The following is a 21,021-nucleotide window of genomic DNA, read 5'->3' as shown; positions in this document are numbered from 1 at the left end:
CTTTAAATGATCAAGAATATTTAAAAATAATAATTTTCCAGGACAACAAGATTTTTTCCAGGACAATTTATGTTTTCTCTCATTTTCCATGTGTTTTCCAGGACTGGAACATTGGTCATCAATTTTCCAGGATTTCCAGGTTTTCCAGGACGCGTGGGAACCCTGGTAAAGATACACAACATGTTCGCTAGAGTTTGGATTGAAAGTTGAGACGTCCTTGTTCAGATGCTTGTGAGCTGTTTTTTGGTGTTTCTTTGCTGTATTTTTGCTGTTTTCTTACCTGCCTAAATGAACCGGGGAGTGAAAACGCACAAGGGTTCAATTCAAACCATCTTCAGCAAGCAGGGTTTGTAGTAGAAGAATCTGTACTGATTTATTCTATATGTAATTTCATCCTTGAATAGTCTTCGTTCACACACATTCATTATTTCATCACATTTTCTGAGAAGGTTTCTTAGTCTTGCGCAAGACCCTTGCCATTCATAGTGAGGCCTCAATTACTCGCTCATGCTGTGTCATTGTGTAGAGCCAGGCTTCTTCAATCATGACACAAACATTGGTCTTATTTTGTTCTTATTATCTCTGTGTCTTCTCTTTTTCTTTGAAACAAACATTCAGAAGTACTTCACTTATTCTGCTCACATCTGATTAGCATCTGTAGGCCAAATATAGGACACAAAATATCCTTCTTATTTTTAGTTGCGCCCGAAGAGTTCTATTACAGTATAGTTTTAAATTCCAATGATAACAGTAAACATCACTGTATAATCTGATGTCTCTACGCTTTCACCAAGATCATATTGATTATCTGATATTTTTGGTATTCAGTGGTTTCCTGTTGAATGAAACCAAACTCAACTTTTAAGTATTGAGCTTTAAATATAACTTCTTTCTACATATGCAGGAAAAATCAAAAAATAAAAACCAAGTGAAATAAGTTGTTTATCACTCAGGCATCAAAATAAACAGCACATCAACACAATACATTTTTGGAATTTTCATTTTCCATCTATTTCAATCGAGCAGTTCCAAAGTTACGCATTTCTGAATTTTTGCTAACCACATAATATACATGTACATGATAATAATATGCACAGACAGTTCATATTTATTGTACATTTGGACTGAACAGAGATTTCACTTTCGGTCTGTAAATACCTACAGAGCCGTGTATTTGTAGATTCATTCTTTTTTATTAATTTGTGATTTATTTAAAGCAGTGGTCAACAACCCCTGGGCTGCGGTCCGTGGATCAAATGGTACCGGGCCGCCCAATGAACATTAAATTATTTCCATTTTATTTACTGTGGTGTATTTCTCTCGGGTTTTTTGTGACTTTCCATGGACGAGAGGTTAACCGGGAGCTGAGAGACGTCACCTAAAGCCGCACCAATACCGCGCATGTGCAAAATATCGGGGCAGTTTTAGGTGACGCCTGGAGCTGAGCGGCTGCAAGCGGCAGTGGCGTAGACAGACAGACAGACAGGCAGACAGATAGGTAGATATGTAGATAGGTAGATAGGTAGGTAGATAGATAGATAGATAGATAGATAGATAGATAGATAGATAGATAGATAGATGGATGGATGGATGGATGGATGGATGGACGGACAGACAGACAGACAGACAGACAGACAGACAGACAGATAGATAGATAGATAGATAGATAGATAGATAGATGTTGGATTCCATGAGTCTGGGTATCAGTTTGTTTTCATTGCATGTCACACAGTGCTGTGTGATTATATAAGGTGGAGAGAAGATTCAGTGCTGTCACAGAGCATGGACTACGCAGTCATTACACTGTGCAATACATTCCGGGCTTACGCGCTAAAATAATGCAGCCTAATGATGCCACTGCCTCAGTTTTTACCTCCTACTTCCTTCTATTATTTTATTCACACTGGGCTTTTATGTTGTCGCAGCGGCATACAGCTTATGCCTTTCTCATTGGGAACAATCACGTTTTTCTTTGCACCAAAAAATTCAGAAAAATAAACTGTTTCACTTTTTAAATGCACTTTTTTGTTCTTTTACCTTTTTTTTTTTTACGTATTATCGGTCGTTTGAGGATTTATCGATCACTTAAACAACTTCCGATATTCAGAAATGACAGCAGATTTTCCGCTGTGACATCATCACAACACTCATTCAGGCCAAGCCTTTTTCAATCCATGTGTCAAACATGATTACAACTCTCACAGAAAGTAATTACATATCGTCGCTGTCGGGCGGAAACCTCGTACGTCCAAATTTTGTCAATTTCATATTTTTTCACATATCGATGCTATTGGTCAGTCCCCACGTGGGTCTGTTATTTTTACAAGTTATTAACCAATCTAGTCATGAATTCAAGTCTTGAAAATAGCTTGAGCGCAAATCTCATAACTCCATTTGACACTTCATCTGTCCACCTCTTCCTCACTCCGCAGGAGAGCTTCGCGGCATATTTCTCCTCAAGAAGAGTCGCAACGAATCAACACGTCTTCTGAGGTAAATGTCTTCAAAACACTGGGCTCAAAGAAAAAAAAATCTTGACCCCCGCTAGTTCTGGTACTCGTCTGAGGACAGGAATTTAGCGCAAGACTAACTGCAACGCAACGCGGACTAAACCCTGTGCACTGCAGATAAGGTACGGCGTTTTTTAAATTTCCTGAAAAATAACGGTTTTGGAGATACGAGGTTTCCACCTGACAGCGACGATATGTCTTCACTGGTAGGAGTTTTAAAAAAAAACAGTTCAAGTTTTCCGCAAAAAAACCTTTAGATTGCCAACATACAATGATTAAGACAAACTGGTTGACTGCTTCTAAGTGTGAAGGTGTTGTATGTTGTCATAGCAACAGTGTTTTGTGACTCAACTGGGGTTGATTTAAAATGAGAGAAGCTCTTTAAAGATGAATAATTAGCACCCACATTTTTTTGAGGCTTGATTAATATTATTCTAGATTATATATACTTAGATTCTGTTGTTGGTCCAAATTTTAATTAGAGTCCAGGTGTCTTTTACATGCTGCTATTACAAGGGTCCAAAACCAGCATGGACTGTTATATTGCTTAAAAAATCCCAGATTAATCCCATACGCAATTGAAGCAGTGAACCATAACAAGCCCTGTGATAACGGCCCTGAGAAAAACTGTCATCGTAATCTGCTGCCATTTCTATGCCATGCAAAACTGTTAGCAATTAACACTGCTGCTGCAAAAAGGAAATGCTAAAGTCCTTTGAAGGCTGTGAACACACACACACACACACAAGCTGTGGTGCCAAACCATATGCCGAGTATCAGGCTCCCATACTGAGAGACTCAAAAGAGATACAGTGTGAGTGTGTGAGGAAAAAAATGTTATCAAGTTGTGCAGACAGAAAAACAGTCTCAGGAGGCAGGCGATGACTAATATTCTCAGTCACTGTCATTCAGAAGCACGGAGGATAACAGTCAAGTCACACAGCAACTGCATCGTACTGTACAGATAATGAAATTTCTGAGGCAGTATTATTATTACTTTTTTTTCCTTTTTCTTATTTGTTAAGGCTGTAAAAAATGCTGATTGTTCTCATAGTACTTAAGCTATGTTCAATACAGTGATTATTTCAAGTCACCAGTCACTGTACTAAGCGATACTACTACTGGTTGGCATAGTAATAATATTTATCAGTGGATGGTGCAACTAGCAATCCACTTGACAACAAGTTAGTTTTCTTGCCACTAAAATGCTAACGGAGTTTTGGCGATTGTATATAAAATTCAGCAATGTATCAGCACTATGCGAGCTTTACTGTCTTTACTCTCATTGCTAGTTGCTGCGCTGAAACTTTTCTCAGTTCTGTCGCGTCATTGGACACGCCCAACTCTAGTCTCTAACAGTCGCCGCTGCTCATTTGTAATCAGAAGTCGTCAGCTCTCATTGAAAATGAAGGATCTCTGGTTGCTTTATCACTGTGAGTCGCTGTATTTGTGAACACAGCGTTAGAATAAATTGCTAATCCATTACTGTAACAGCCAAGCTGTAAGACTTACTGCTTTCAACTGGTGGACTCCTGTGACCTGTGGAAGAACTTTGTCCAGTTCCTTCTCTATACAGCTTGCCCAGTGCATCATCCTGAGAGAGAGAGAGAGAGAGAGAGAGAGAGAGAGAGAGAGAGAGAGAGAGAGAGAGAGAGAGAGAGAGTTAACCAAAGTTAACTGATGTGAACTGATGCAGCACCTTCAAACATCTCTGAATGCCTAAAATCTCTTTATTTCATTGGATGAAACATAATAAGAGTTGGGAGATGTTAAACATTCATCATCAAGAGTTGTCAAGAGTTGTTAAACATTCATCATCAGAAATCCATCACATTTGGTGTTTTTAAAAGAGAACACCTCATTTATCCATGTTGTTTGTTTTACATTTTTTACATTTTACGGCATTTAGCAGACCCCCTTATCCAGAGTGACATTACATTTTATTACATTTTTTTTATTTCAATTTATACAGTTGAGGGTTAAGGGCCTTGCTCAGGGGCCCAGCAGTGGCAGCTTGGTGGAACTCGGATTCGTACTCATAACCTTCCGATCAGTAGTCCAACGTCTTAAACACTAGGCTACCACATCCCGATGTTTTGTTCTGTTTCCTGTATACGCCTGTTAGATTTTTTTTAATTACTGGACAGTTACTCTCACTCACTCACTCATTTTCTACCGCTTATCCGAACTACCTCGGGTCACGGGGAGCCTGTGCCTATCTCAGGGCATTGGGCATCAAGGCAGGATGCACCCTGGACGGAGTGCCAACCCATCGCAGGGCACACACACACACACACTCTCATTCACTCACACACTCACACACTACGGACAATTTTCCAGAGATGCCAATCAACCTACCATGCATGTCTTTGGACATGAAACCCCCAAGGCATGGGGAGAACATGCAAACTCCACACACACAAGGCGGAACCCCTAACCCTGGAGGTGTGAGGCGAACGTGCGACCGCCCCCCCCTCAGGAGATTCATAATCTAATAATCTAATATTCATAATCTATTTTTAATTTATCTTGTTGAAGTCTGCCTTGTTGAAGTTGTAGACTTAAGTCAAACCTACACATTATTAAGGAAAAGTATTATTACTGTTATTATTTCTTTCCCCAACTGTGTAAATCAGTAGATGAGTTGCAGGACACAGACCAGAATGAAGCATATCCAAGTTTACTAAATGAACTCCATGTGGCCTGGGTTCCGATTCTGTTTTCTTTGGATTAAAATAAGTCTTCTGGTTTAATATTTCTCTCGCCAAAGAACGTGTGCTGTCCCTGTATTCAGTGTATTTGACAAAGAGATGGTTTTACACAGAAAAACTGTTTCAACGTCCAGGTCTAGGAGACAGTATGTGGTAAATTGTCATCATTTGCTTGTAGCACCTGCACTTCCCACAAACCTTAGTTAGCTGTGACAGCTTTCAGTGTAACTGGTGACTTGGCAGCTGATCTGCACATTGCGGGATCTGAACTCACCAGTGATTATTGGGGGAATTACAGCATGGAGAGACTGGATGGCTCATATTACTGCTGGGAAAGAGTAGGTCTGCCATGTGCTGATGGAAGCCTGGATACAAAACCCTCTGGTATGGAATCAACCCTTTTTGTTGGAAGAGGTCAGTCATTTTTTCCCCTAGTTAACCGTAACCACGAAGTACACGATTCACTTTAAACAAGATTGAAATTAGAAGTCATTTTAACGTTCTTCTTTTAATTATTTTTAAACGCATCACTGTTAGCATTTGTTATAAGTGATTTGATGCTACGTTGACTTTTTAGGATGAAATCTCCACACTTTTTTTTTCTCTTTACCGAAAACCAAAAACAGATTATTTTTACCATTTGGTTTGTGTTCAGCTTCCCTAAAAAAACAGGCTAACTAATGTTAATGTTAGGGATGAGCGAGTACAGCATTATCTGTATCTGTATCTGTTAACCATATGAATTATCTGTATCTGTATCCGGAGTGGGGGGGGGCACGGTGGCTTAGTGGTTAGCACGTTCGCCTCACACCTCCAGGGTTGGGGGTTCGATTCCCGCCTCTGCCTTGTGTGTGTGGAGTTTGCATGTTCTCCCCGTGCCTCGGGGGTTTCCTCCGGGTACTCCGGTTTCCTCCCCCGGTCCAAAGACATGCATGGTAGGTTGATTGGCATCTCTGGAAAATTGTCCGTAGTGTGCGATTGCGTGAGTGAATGAGAGTGTGTGTGTGCCCTGCGATGGGTTGGCACTCCGTCCAGGGTGTATCCTGCCTTGATGCCCGATGACGCCTGAGATAGGCACAGGCTCCCCGTGACCCGAGGTAGTTCGGATAAGCGGTAGAAGATGAATGAATGAATGTATCCGGAGTGGGTGGGGCCTAACCAGGAAGTGGGCGGGGCGTGTCTTGAAATGGGCGGGGCTTTAGCCGGTATGTTATTTTAAGCATGCAATTGATATGGGTTGATCAGGAATTGTTATATTTATTGCTGATTAGAAAAATATTTACAGGACAGCATCAGGATTGAGCTTCAGATCAATGGTTTTGATCACGATAGCAAACGAATTATATTACAGAACAAGTTTTGCAACAATGAAAACAAAACAATGCAGTGCAATTATGAAGTAAAATGTAATGAACAACATAACTTTCTTTTTTAACTTTTAATTTTTTTATGATCAGTGTGATTTTTTTATTTTTTTGGTTCTTTTTTATTTTTTTATTTCCACACCAGGTGTGGTGTGTGTGTGAGTGTGTGTGTAGCTTAATAATTAATTTGTAATATTTATAACACTAGCTTACTACCTTTATGTTTTTATGAAATACAGCAAAAACGTGTCAGACACTCAGTGTCTGGTTACTGGTTAGAGACAGCTGAAGGTTTAAAAAAGAAAAAAAATCTCCGACAGGCAGAGACGCAATGCGAGTCGCATTCTACCAAGCAAGCACCACGTCTGAACGAACCCACGTTTACCAGAACTCTACTGGTTAGTAAGTACGTATTATTAACGTTACAACCCGAAGTAAAAAGCTGAAGAAACCCTAAACGTTAACGGAAAAGACCCGCGAACCCGAGTGACTGAGGGAGAGACAGAGAGCTGTTCTGTGTGTGACTGTGAGTGAGTGAGCGAGACACAGCAACACAATACATCTGTATGTGTGTAGGGGAGGGGCGCTGTGACTAGCCTATCACAGAACGCTGACACAATCAGCTACCCAATGATGATTTTCATTCAATCTGAGCACAGATATTGACTCGTAGAAGTGCTTTATCCGTACCGGATACTCGTTTCAGCCGAGTATCCGGCTCATCTCTAATTAATGTTAATACAATTAGCCAATTAGCCTATTGTTAGCCAAGAAAAACATATTCTCTATTTACCTTGACTTAAAGCTAGGATGAGTCAAGGTCAAGGGGAAGCCCAAAGGGGTGGAGCTTCCAGGCAGTTAATATTAAAGAGTTTAAAAATGTTTAGTGTTAAAATGCAGAGGTTGTTATTTAAAATGCTTTATGATTTTTGCTAGTACTGGTAATATATATATTTGGAGTAAATGTCACTAAATGTCTCGGCAGTGCAGTGTTGTGTAGAATTGATAAAATTGCACAAAACTTTAAAACCTGTCTTATACAATACCTTTAAGTTTAACAACAGATTAAAACTAGTATTATTGAATAAAATAATATTTATAGTAAATCTTCAAAAATAATATTGAAGAGTTTTAAGTGTTTTAAAATTAGTTTAATTGGCAGTTTGGCAGATCTGGTAATATAATAGATTATATTTTAGTAAAGATACCAAGATTTCAGGGCAATGTCATATTGTGTAGAGTTGATACATATCGCACAAAACCTGAAAATTGGACTGATAAGAATAACCTTAGTTTTACATCATGTTATTTAACTCCAGAAGTTCTTAAATGGCCTGACTTTTCATTGTGTAATATTTTAAGCTGATGTACACTAGTGTGCAGTGTGTTGCCAATTTAAGTGATAGTGGCACATTTCCTATTTGCAGGCTATATCTACAGAAATGCATTCACTGTCAATGGGGTATTTTCACACGTTGAAGGTATCAGACGTCGGCAGACAACAACGTAATGTTGCGGTGTGACAGGAACCTTTTAACAGCTTTATCTAAAAGTCCTTAATGGTCTGAGATTTACAACCAGGACCTGCAGTGTGAAAATTAGGCTTATCTACACTATGCAGCCTTAGAACACACTTATAGAATGTGTGTTTGTGTGTATGTATGTGTGTATGTGTGTGTGTGTCCAAAAACAATTTTTTCAACATAATAGCATCCTGTTTTATAGGTTATTAGCACCAGATTTGGTGAAGACCAAATATCCACAGCATAACAGAAACATGTGACTGTATTGACCTTGTGGGGACATTTGGCAGGTCCCCATAAATGAAAAGTGTTTTTCACAAAAATAAATAAATAAATTACTAAAACAGCCAAACAGTTTACTTTAAGGTCAAAGTATAAGATCATTTAGCTACAGTAATACACACCAAATGAAGCAACTCACAAACATGGTAAAAACTGCGTGTGTGTTTCTGCTACATTTACTCTCACTCTCTTCTCCGATCAAGCATCTAAAGCTCCTATTTTAGATTTCCCTGTTCCCCAATCATTCTCTCTCTCTCTCTCTCTCTCTCTCTCTCTCTCTCTCTCTCTCTCTCTCTCTCTCTCTCTCCCTCTCTCTCTTGACTGCTTGCAATAAAAAAAAAGTCCACTGCTGACACAAGTGCTACCCTAAGCAGCACTAAACGGAGCCAGCACAGGAATTACGACATCAAGTGTACTCACTTCAGCACAGTGTATCTCATCCTACACACACACACACACACACACACACACACACACACACACACACTCCCAAAAGCACTTAACACAATCAGATGTCTACCAAGATTCTGCTGATGCATACAGGAGGACTGACAGACAGAGAGAGACCAGGGAGAAGGTGAACATCAGTCTTGTGAATTCACACACCCTGACAAACACACACTTCATAATGCATGTACAGTTAAAAAAAAAAAAAAAAAGGTATAATATAATAATGGATTCACCGTTAAGTCATCAACACAAACTAAATTATGGAGCCCTACAAACTGAATGGTACTCTTTAAAATTGCTAGTCACTGTACTATAAAGTCTTCAGTAGGAGCTCCTACTACTGGTTGCCGTAGTAACAATATTTAGGAGTGGGTGGCGCAACAAGCGTTCCAAATCAGTTTTCTTGCTTCTAAAATGAAACATTTTGGATGGAAAGCGTTGTCATATAAAATTCAGCAGTGTATTCAGTATATGCATCATATCATACGAGATAAAGAAGAAGCATCAATGAAGACGGTGCCCTATTGTTGGTAGTCGCTGTGCCAATTTGCTCCATATTTGAATAAAGTTAAACGTTCCCTAATTTTGTTGCATCGCCGGACATGCCCACATTTAGTCAAAAAAAGTTGCTGTCTCACATGTCGCTGTATGTATGAACATAATGACTAACATCATCTCGTCAGGTTTGCAACTGAATATGAATGTATTGTTCAGATAGAACAGGTAACGTGTATTAAAAAAAAATACAAATACTGAGCGGTGCACTACACTTGAAAATAGAAACTAGAACAGGGCATATGTTTGAAAATAAAACTGTTTTACTCTGACATAAACAAGAGGGTAGATATAAAACAAAAAAAAAAAGAGAAAAATAAATTCCAGCTCTGCACGGCACATTTACAGCAGACTTCCTGGTAAGTGTTACGCTGGTTTAAATGAAGCTAATAGTTTAATAGTACAGTTGTACAACGGAGTGAGCAGGAGCTAAATCTCTAGTTGAGATTAAACTTGAGTGATGTAGCTGAATGCTCGGAGCACGCAGACAGTGTTGATATCTAACTAGGTTTTATAATTAATACAACTTCGACTTTGAATATGGCTGGAGATGCAGATAGTGACACTGTGTGTGTGTGTGTGTGTGTGTGTGTGTGTGTGTCTGTGTGTGTGTGTGTGCGAGTGTGTCCCCAAATCTCTTACACCCTTAGAATTACTTGAGTTGACGAGGCAGAGGTGGGGGTGAGGAAAAACTGTTTGCAGTATGTTAATGCTATACAGATTGTGCGGCCAAAAACGTGTACTTTGACGGTACCTACTGTATTCCACTCAGTTCTTTCTGTTTCCGTACTTATGACTTCCTGAACTTCCCAGGAGGACTCGAATGCAGTTAAATCATGCTGCTCTAACAGATGTATACATCCAGTCAAAAGGTATTACCTGATCTGCCAAATGTCTTTACATCTATACACGTACAGTATAAGAAGGTCAACACTGTGAGCATTGCTCAGCTGGATTTAATGACAGAACTGCTTTGGAGATCCTTTACAGACAACCATGTGTACCAAGCATAAATGTGGTGCCCTAAAGCAATGGCAAAAAATGTAATACAGTTCATCTTTCACTCTTCTCCTTACAATTGCATACATGTGCATTTAGAGAAAGTAAAAGACAAACCAATCACCAGGTTTTAACAGCTCTACAGTATAGGTAGTCCTGAAGCACTTAGCACAAAGCAGATTAGTGTGCTTTCATTTCTCCAAGGACTGCAGGCTATTGCTTCCGGAAAAAAAATGAGCCCACGACATCCCACAACGTAGCTTAAGACATTGTTAGGTGTTTCTCTTATTATCTTATGTAACCCAGATTCATACGCGCTCATTCTCCTAAAAACCTCACAGCGAAAGTGCATCGAAACAGGACACATGAACTACAATTAAAGCAATTACGACAGCGCTAATAACATACAAACACAATTAGACCTCTCCAGCACTGTCTACACACCAGTTCATACTAGCACTCTGCATCAGATCAGAACGCCCACGCATAATTTCATACCGTTTATCGCATTTGGCTAAGCCAAACTGTGATGACTATGGCGGCCTTCTCTAATTTCTCTTTTTTCCATCTCCTGCATCGGCACTGGGAGCGGCCTTGGTGTCATCAAACGCAGCGGCACAAAATAAATGTCAGTTTAAAATGTCAGCCTAATTTGTATGACAAGGATGGGGTGATGAGCAAAAGAAAGAATCACAGAGGTGAAACTGGAGACAAAGACTGCTAAGACGTGGGGCTTTTAACATGAACCCCACCTTATAGCTGCCAAATGTCATTTTTATATCACAATAACTGCCAAATCCTTTATCACCTTTATCATTCATTCATCTTCAGTAACCACATTATCCCGGTTTAGGGGCGCAGAGCCTGAGGCAGGAATGCACAAACACAAACACACACACACACAAACACACACACATACACACACTTATCCACACAGGGCAATTTACTGCCATGTTTTTGGGAGGTGAAAAACACTCCAGAAAGGGAGAAGCCTGAGATCAGGATCAAAACATAGACTACGAAGCTGGGAGCCAGCAGTGGGATCTACTGTGCCACTGTGTCACCCAGAAAACCTTTATGCGTCTGCATAATTTATGGAAACCAACCTTGAATAATTAAATTGAAATTAGAATAAAATAAATAATCCAAAAATCCAATGTATGATTTCAATGACGTTCAAAAAAAAGTGCTTAAAGAGCCTGAAATGATTTAAAGTTTAACCCTTTGTACAAGTACACTGGTGTTACATTCCACCAACAGAATGGAAATCAACATATCAGATATTTTCAATCAGTATAAAGAAATACTTTTTTTTTTTTTTTTTTTTTTTTTTTTTTATTGCTAAAGGTCTTACTTAAAATTAGGACACTGTGTGAGGTGTTTTTACTTCTGTTCACATAACCTCATACAGAATTTTAGTGGTTGCAGATAATTGCAACTTCAATTTCAATCCTTCAATTTCAATCCAAGCTGCTTATGAAAAATTGGGGTTTGAAATCACGATTTACTTCTCTAGAAATATTTTGCTCCTGAATTCCTGAGTGTGTCTAATTTCATACGAGTCATTTACCTCCATGTGGAGTTTGACATGACAAAGACACTCAACACTGAACATGGAAACCGCAAAAACACAAACAAGCACAAATTCCATTTTTTGGCCTCTAGATAAAAAGAATTAAGGAATTAGAAATGACTTACTGAATACATGATATGCTCAAGTATCCAGGGTAATCATAGTGTGTTGGATATTGTGATATATCACATAACAAATTATCAACACTTTTCCATTCCCGGCTAACCAATCAGCAGCCAGACTTTACTGAAAACTACTGTGACCTTTTTGTGAAGAAAAAGGATAAGGCCAAGAGCGAGCTCATGTTTCCACTTCCAAACATAACTCCCTGTCTATTGTTTCATAATATTAAAAGCCTAGATGATTGACTGATAAACTTAATGTATCTTTAAGATAAGATCAAGTGATGGACCAACAATGGGCTCATCTCTATGTTGTGGTCAGGTTAGTGCTTCTGCTTCTTGAAAGCAAACAGAGACAGAATAAAGAAGAGCTTCTTCCTGTAGGCCATCCAGACCCTCAACCAGGACAATGCCAACAACCTGTGTTTTTTTCTAGACTCACCTACTCAACATGATACATTTACCAGGAATTTTTGCACACTCATTTCACTACAGTTGCACAAATCGGCACATCTTCACTTTACTCACAATAGACACCTAATACTTCTGCATATATACATTCTCATATCTGTCCATATACAGTACATTCTTTTCCTTTCTCACCTGTAAAAGTAATTTCTAACTGCTATTGTAATTGTATTGAAATTCTATTTGTTGAATACGTTCATCCCTTATTTTATTATCCTTTCATATTATTTCGGGTTCTAGTATTATTACATGTACAGTACAGTCTAAACATGTATGTGACAAATAAAACATTTAATAATTAAAAAGGACTATCTGCAGGTCTATCTGCTGTAGTCTACGGCACATTTCTAATGTAGAAAAAAGTGAACAGATAAACAGTGGAGTGAAAATGTAGAAAAAGTAGTAAGAGTTATCCTGCGTTTGAGGCGGAGATGTAACGTGATAATGAAGATAATCCCAGCTTTTCCAAAAAATTCTACCAAAGACACCTCCACAGTTTAAAATTTTACAAAGTGCTGGCAAAATGTGAACGTGGCTGTGTGCACTGTGAAGTATAAATTACTCCTTCTCTACTTTTAAATAAGTTATAGCAGCACTAGCTTTAGATCAGTTCATATACAGATACGTATATACAACAATGTCAATAGTTATCACTGTTTTGAGAAAGAAATCATCACCACTAACGTTAGCAAACAAGGCTCTCCTCTTTTCTGCCATCTAGGTGGCGGAATGACCTACTCCTAGATGTCTGACCAGCTGAATCACTGGCAGTCTTCAAACATTGTCTAAAGACCTACCTCTTTCTTTAATATTTGCTTAAAAATGTTATTTGTGTGCTGTTTTTACTACATTTCCTCCCAACAGAGTTTTAAACTGACAGTATTCTTTGTCCATGACCTAGTGATCCAGTATCGATGTATTCAAGGATAAAGACTTCTGGAAGTCACGCTGGATAAGGACATGTACCAAATGCTGTAAATGTAAACATTAGCCGATTAGCTTGTTGAGAAGGCTACTTGCTGGCTAGCTTGTTGCTAATTAAGTCAAGACTGTTGCCTGAATGTTTAAGGTTCACTATAGTAGCACAGTACTAATGGTCGCTCAACACAGGCCTGTAACTGTAAAAGTGTAGTTTAAGTAGATTTAGCAATAGCATAAAGCGTGGTCAGACACACACTTTCTAATGATGACTTTGTTTTTCTTCCCTACTTTGCAAGTTGAACAGCTTGAAGTGGAAATAACGTTATTACATCTAGCAAGGCACCACGAAAACAACACAAGATTTACTGAGGCAGCAATACTTAAGAAGCAACGGCTAAGAAAAGGTCAACTAGGAGTGAAGGGAGAGAACCCTTGAGAGAAGGAGCAGTGTGCTACACACTCCACTGATGCTAACTGCTAGTGACAACGCCTCTAACCCCAAGCAATACACAGTGCACGTGAATGTGTGTGTGCTGGTGTGTCCTTTTGTATGTCTGCTCTTTTTGTTTAATACTAAGCAAAACTGTTTCAGCATATTCTCTGGAGCTAGATGTGTACCAATCCTGCCCACGAGGCCGAGCGCTGTGTGCTGTGAAGTGTGTGTTATTTAACATCGACGGATTCTCAACGCTAAATTGGGGGTTTTCTCTGTATGTGGCCGAGCGCATATGGATGTATGGAAATGTAATGTCTGCGTCACTCATTTTGATATTTTTATACTTGCTTCCTCTGTTCACTCATTCAGCTGGAGCTTAAAGACAGGAATGTAGTATAAAAAGAAAGAGGTTTGCTTCTTCTATACAATAGTTGGTAAATGTAAGCCGTGTTAATGTGCAAAAAAGAAAGTATGTATGCTCAGTACACTTCTATAATACAGTAACAACCAGACTGGTTATTTATATTCTCAGGGTTGCCATTTCCCAAACTGCGTACTACTCAAAAAAACAAAATCTTGGTACACATTTGGTGTCCTTACTACAGTGCCAGAAAGCAGTGCTTTTATTAATGATGAGTGATAGGATGAAAATGGCTTTTGTTCCTAAAGACTAAGATGATAAAATAGAGAGGAGGCCATTTTGTTTACATGAAAAGAACATGGAATTCTATCTTTGTCTACTTCATTCATTCATTCACTCATCGTCTACCGCTTATCCGAACTACCTCGGGTCATGGGGAGCCTGTGCCTATCTCAGGCGTCATCGGGCATCAAGGCAGGATACACCCTGGACGGAGTGCCAACCCATCGCAGGGCACACACACACTCATTCAGTCACTCACGCAATCACACACTAGGGACAATTTTCCAGAGATGCCAATCAACCTACCATGCATGTCTTTGGACTGGGGGACGAAACCGGAGTACGCGGAGGAAACCCCCGAGGCACGGGGAGAACATGCAAACTCCACACACACAAGGTGGAGGCAGGAATCGAACCCCGACCCTGGAGGTGTGAGGCAAACGTGCTAACCACTAAGCCACCGTGCCTCTCTTTGTCTACTTGTTTACAAAATTTGCTGGGTTAAAAATATACATTCAGCAACTTAGGCTGTAAATTCTGTTGATGTATAAAGTTATTTCAATGTCTCACCGACTTAAACAAGTCAGGAAAATCATTTAGAACCATTTCTACATTTCTACTAGTTTCAGGTCTTAAGATCTTAAAAACTGTGTAAAAAAAGGATGGGCAGTAGGAAACCAAAAACCACCAAATGGCTGGTCTGTGATGAATTGGAAGCTGCTGGAAAACAGGTGTCAGTGTCCACAATCAAGCATGTTTTACATTGCCATGGGCTGAGAAGTTGGCGTGCAAGAAGGAAGCCCTTGCTCCAGCGGCACCTTAACTTTAAGGCTGGACTAACGCTTGCTGCTGATCACATGGACAAAGAACGAGCCTTTTGGAGGAAAGTTCTGTAGTCAGATGAAACACAATGGTGGTAGGTTTGGTGCTTTACAGAAAGCAAATGAAAGTTGACGAAGGAAGATTATCTCCAAATTCTTAAGGAAAAGCTAAAACCATCAGTGAGAAAGTTGGATAAAGTCCATGTCAGAAAGCCAAAAATGTACAAAAACTACATCAATTCTGTCAAGAAGTGTGGTGAAAGATTCAAACATATGCTTATGGATGGTTGCCAAAAGTGCCTGACTGGGGTGAAATTGGCCAAGCTACTGTACATTTTACCATTAATTAGCACAGCTGTATATTTTGGACCCAGCAAATTAGCCACAAAGGCATTTTCTGATAACCTTCTTACCCAGGTATACCGTGGGTGCCAGTACTTTTGGTGCTGGCTGTATCTATCCCAGTTCACTATAAATAGATAGATCATGTTTAAGCAGTTGTATATAACAATACTGTATCAAAAAGGCTCTTTATAAGCACACTAACCGCCTGTGTATAACAGTAAGTCTAGCAGGAGACACGCTCTAAAGCCTATGATGTTTGGTTTCATCATCTCTATTTCAGCATAAAGAGAGACTGGCAGCTTGGAGGCAAGGGGAATTTCAGAGCACCTGGTGTCTGGATAAAACACACAGCTCATGAGCTGAAAGAAGAGCTTTACTGTATCAAGATACAGGCTTAGCCTAGATTGTCTATGCTCACACAAAAAATGTTTTACATGTAATCCTAAAGCAAGAGGCTACACGACGGTCAGAATGCAGCTGGTCGAAAACAAACAAACAAACAAACAAACAAAAAGTGCTGCTACAGCATTCCTTTCAACTTCTTTCAAGGATAGAATTTGGGCACAAATCAGATGATTACTGGGCATAACTAATGGTTATGCTTAACACATGATGGTTATGCTTAACACATTGTATGAGTTTATGAGTGATTTCAATTCCATACTACAGAAAGTGATGCTTTTTCCATGGCAATAATAGTATTGAGGCCGTAAAAAAAAAAATCATAGGATTGATTAAAAAATGTAAAAATAACAAAAAAAAATAAAATAAATAAATAAATAATAAAGTACACAAAATACTAGGAGATTAAAATCTAATTTTAATTCCCTTGCTTACTTTACTCTGATGTTTGCCCTTTCTTCTATTTTTTGCTCGTAATTTAAATCAAAAGTCACAAGTAGAGATTTATGTAGATTAGGGGCAGAATAAAAGTCTCCATTAATCTTCTGGTTCTCAACAGACAGCCCTTCTATAGCCAGTCAATAAGATGGAAGTAGATGACGTCACTAAAGCGTGACTCTGGGGTTTAGTGCTTGAACCTGTCTTGAGCAAGTGGATGATTACGCATGGTTATTTGTAATCGATATGAATTTATCTTGGAAAATTTCGATTTAAAATTTGATTAACACACTTCTTATATGTATGTCTATTGTAATATCATGTTAAACTTCCCGTTAGTACGCTAAAGAGTATTTTATTTTTATGATCTTGATCATAGTGCATCATTATACCATCATTAGCATAGTGTTATTGTTGCTCTTATCTCTGTATTTTCCCAAAATTTTTATCAGAATCCTGCGTCCACAAGCACAGGTCAGTCAGATAGCAGGCCAGGGGCAGCAGGATCAGAGACGGACACATTCAAGCACGGATCAGGACGTGGCCAAGTGTATGCTGGTGGTACCTTTATTAAAAGTTAGATTTGCAGTTTTTTAAGTGTATATGAAAGTCTGCTGTATTAATCTGACATTTTCCGGAGGCAGACTGCCTGTGGAAAAAGAAGAATGGACACTGCTTCCAAAACAACAGGAAAGACAACAAAAGCTTTCAACAAAGTCTTGGTCAAAACCTTAATAATCAGGGCAGCCATATTACAGTAGTGTTATTGATGATACACAATGTACTTTTTTGATTTGTGAAATACAGTTTTTTGTGTAATGTTTTAAAAGTATATGACACTTCACCTTTGTTTCTGCCCATTGCAGTAGTTTTTTGCTACATTTTTAAAAAAAAAAAAAAAAAAAAAGAACGAATTAAATAAAGCTTTATGGAAGCAGTGGCTGTTGCAGTATTATATTAAGGCCAGAAAGAGCGCACGCAGTATAATCATGTTATAACAATGGCTTCTTGTCCGAATCAATGAAACAATAGAAAAACTCAAAATAAACCTTTATTTCTAGACTCTTATCTCTGTTCTCTGTGTGCTAGATATAGCTCAACATCATTATGGAGTTGCATGTCCCCATGAAAGCTGCAGAAGGATTTAGGGTTATTAGATGTAAACATTGTAGAATGATGCTATAAATTTAATTAAAACACATTTATTCCATGATTTGCTGCATGTAGTTTAAAACTTTTAAAAATTAATGGCTGTCGTATGCTGTGCCTGTGGCCAGTCTCTGGGAGCACAACCTCAGTACTCTGCTAACTAACTTCATCCTACACTTTGAAGCTCCTACATGCATAAAAACAACTGGAACATTTGAGAAGCACTTTAGACAAATTACAATTGTTTTTTTTAACTAACTGTGACATATATATTTAAATAGTTTACATACTGCTGTCCATAATCATCCATATTCTCACTTACTCAAGACAGGTTCAAACACTACACGGTAGAGTCGCGCATCAGTGGCGTCGTCTCCTTCCATCTTATTGATTGGCTAGAGAAGGTAGGTCTGTTAAGAACCTAGGGTTAGGGTTAGGACCAATACAGAGTTTTATCCCACCCCTAATCTGCATAAAACTTTACTTTTCTAGCTTGGAAAGAAGAGCAAAGAAAACCGAAACGTGAATGAAAAGAATGTAGTGTAAAGATGACCAACTGAGAACTGATATCACAGCACCAGCTACAACCTCCTACACTAAACTAAATAAACTAACACAAAACAAAGATATATTTTTTTAGCTAACTAACTAGCAATGAATAATAAGCAGACTTTTAGAATGATAATGTGAGGAATTGCTTACATTACACAATGAATACAGTATTTTACTGCAAGGACAGAGATTCTAAGCTATGGTGCTTGTTTCTTGTTACAAAATACAAAAATATAAAATCACCAAAATCTGACAATATTACCAAACGGAAAATCCTCGAACAGAACTCATTAAAAAACCTGACAGCTAACTCAAGAGAAATATCCTTGGTTATTCAGAAACAGAACTAGCAAACTAGCTACTCCAACAGAATTACGTAGATAATGCTGGAAATATGTCATTATGTAATGTGACACATTTCTAGAACTAGCAAGCAGGCTACGATACACTCAAGCAATAGCTGGTCATCAGAATATCAGGTATTTCTCCACATATGAACATGACAAAGTGGATAAATTTGAGTTTGATAAATATGCTTCCAACCATGAGGAGAGCAAATTCCAAGTGTGTACATTATAAATGTGAGTAACAGTGAAGTAGAAGAAGTGTGATCAGGAGAAGGAAAGCTGTTCAGAGATTCAAACGACTGTGCTTGCAACATCTGCCAGAAAATAGCGCAATACAACCTTAATAGCAATAATGTACATACTTGGCAATAGAAACTAGCTTTGTTTAAGGGGAGAGGGATCCAACTATCAAACAGCTGCGTAATCTGAGCCCTGCGAAGGCCTTGTAGAGCAAAACGACAAACACACACTCCCACCCACTCAGACACACACCTGTTGTTTGTACAATGAGGTCAAATCCTCTCTCTCTTAAAGGAATATAATTCATACATTGTGTTCTTTCACTATAGTACAAAATGCCAAAATATATCGTAAAGTATTATACTATATTGTTTCATACCTGTTTGTACATATATATATATATAATCCTATATCTGTTTTAGGTAAGAGGTCAATAATCAATATAAACCCGACATTTCCTGATTCTGCATTTGGTATCTTTTAATAGTAATTAAAATGGAGTCATTCATCATTCAGTATATTCTGAATTCGTATTCACCGAACATGGAAAACAGTGCTATGGGTGCATCTCTAATTTGTGAAGATTTTCAGAATTCTTGACTAGATTTTGAACACGGCTTTGCTTTGCTTTGCTCTGAGTAAGAACCCAGAAACACATTGGCACACAGCCAGAACCTCCACAAGTCAGACCAAGCAGCCTGAATGACTTAAACCCAGTTTCTGACTTTCTCCTAGAGTCTATTTCTGAAGTCAGTGGGTGTCAATATGAATGCATATTACCGTATTTACAATGTACGTCCCAGTTCTTCACTTTTAAATGACATTCATATATATGGTCCTGCGTGTAAACAGGCTCATGGTCATGTTTCATTGCAATATTCTCAATAATATTAATTTTAACCAGTCATATAATCTATACTGAAGGAAAACAAGATACCCAATGTGCAGGAGTCAAAATACAATCATGTAATTATTAATTTATTAGACTATATCTCAGGTGTATCTCAATGTAAACCGCTGTGATTGTATAAACTAGAATTTTACAAAAGAAAAACTAATCTCAGAATCTACAATAAACGCACTGAAAGTAACTCCAGTCCCTGTGTTAGAAAAAGCTCAGTGCCTGATGTGACACACATGAAGGGCTTGGACAGGTGAAAGTCTGGTGTTAAAAGTGTACAAACAGCGTGTGTGTGTGTGTGTGTGTGTGTGTGTGTGTGTGTGTGTGTGTGTGTGTGTGTGTGTGTGTGTGTGTGTGTGAAAAGTAGCTGATACACAACGCAGCTTTCGTGCTTTCTCTCCATCGCCACGCTTGCTAACGTGTCAGCAAAAACACGGCGCTCTGATCAATAATTGAAGGCGCGAGTCATTCGGTAACGGCGGCCACCTGTGAGTCGCTCATGAACACCATGTTAATGACCAGAGATGGTGAACGCGTCGTAGGCTACAAGCACCAAGATGAACACGGGATTCATTCTACCATAACACACACACACACAGGCGCGCGCTCGCACAAACACACACCTCCGTGTCGCGTACGGTGCGACATTAAAAAAGCGTCTCGCGCTTAAGCCGGTGACGCGCTAAAGCCACCTGTCCGCCCCCGAGAACCGCGTACTGAGTTCACTTACGTGTAGTGCTGCGGGAAGCGGAGCGTCTCCGTTCCGGGCCAGGACACACAGAAAATCAACACCGTGTGCACAGAGAAGAGCCAGAAGAGACCCGAGGACTGTGTGCAGATCGCCATTTTCAGTGTAACATTCAAGACAGCTGGAAAAAAAATGAAAAAGCGGAGTCGCGTTTGCAGGCGCACTGAGATCCGACTCGCTTTAAACCTTTCTGTCGGAGTCGGATCGTGTGTACTGGAGCTCCGAGACACAGCAAGAGAGTCGAGCACACTGATGTGTCGAGGCTGCCGCTGAACTAGTGCGCTCTCTCTCTCTCACACACTCTCTCTCTCTCACACTCTCTCTCTCTCTGTATCCCTCTCTCTCTCACTCCTCTCTCTCTGTATCTCTCTCTCTCTCTCTCTCTCTCATACACTCTCTCTCACACTCTCTCTCTCTGTATCCCTCTCTCTCTCACTCCTCTCTCTCTGTATCTCTCTCTCTCTCTCTCTCTCTCTCTCTCTCTCTCTGTATCCCTCTCTCTCTCACTCCTCTCTCTCTGT

At 39.2% G+C, this 21,021-nt stretch overlaps 1 protein-coding gene across 2 annotated transcripts in view; it reads right to left on the bottom strand.

The window, feature by feature from the left end:
* Positions 1–20,805, bottom strand: part of cacna2d2a (calcium channel, voltage-dependent, alpha 2/delta subunit 2a) — a 208,094-nt gene extending 187,289 nt beyond the window's left edge. Inside the window, exons 1-2 of one of the 2 annotated variants that reach the window (XM_060868309.1) lie at positions 20,483–20,805; positions 4,023–4,104 (exon numbers count right to left, since the gene is read on the bottom strand). In XM_060868309.1, the coding sequence (XP_060724292.1) occupies positions 4,023–4,104; positions 20,483–20,598 (198 nt within the window). In that variant the 5' untranslated portion in view covers positions 20,599–20,805. The remainder of the gene's footprint in view (positions 1–4,022; positions 4,105–20,482) is intronic. The other variant, XM_060868310.1, reaches the window with a different exon arrangement.
* Between the last annotated feature and the right edge of the window lie 216 nt (positions 20,806–21,021).

Source organism: Tachysurus vachellii, chromosome 4, assembly GCF_030014155.1.
Source record: "Tachysurus vachellii isolate PV-2020 chromosome 4, HZAU_Pvac_v1, whole genome shotgun sequence".
Classification (NCBI taxonomy): Eukaryota; Metazoa; Chordata; class Actinopteri; order Siluriformes; family Bagridae; genus Tachysurus; species Tachysurus vachellii.
Note: the sequence above shows the minus strand (reverse complement) of the source record. Positions and strands in the feature narration are given on the sequence as shown.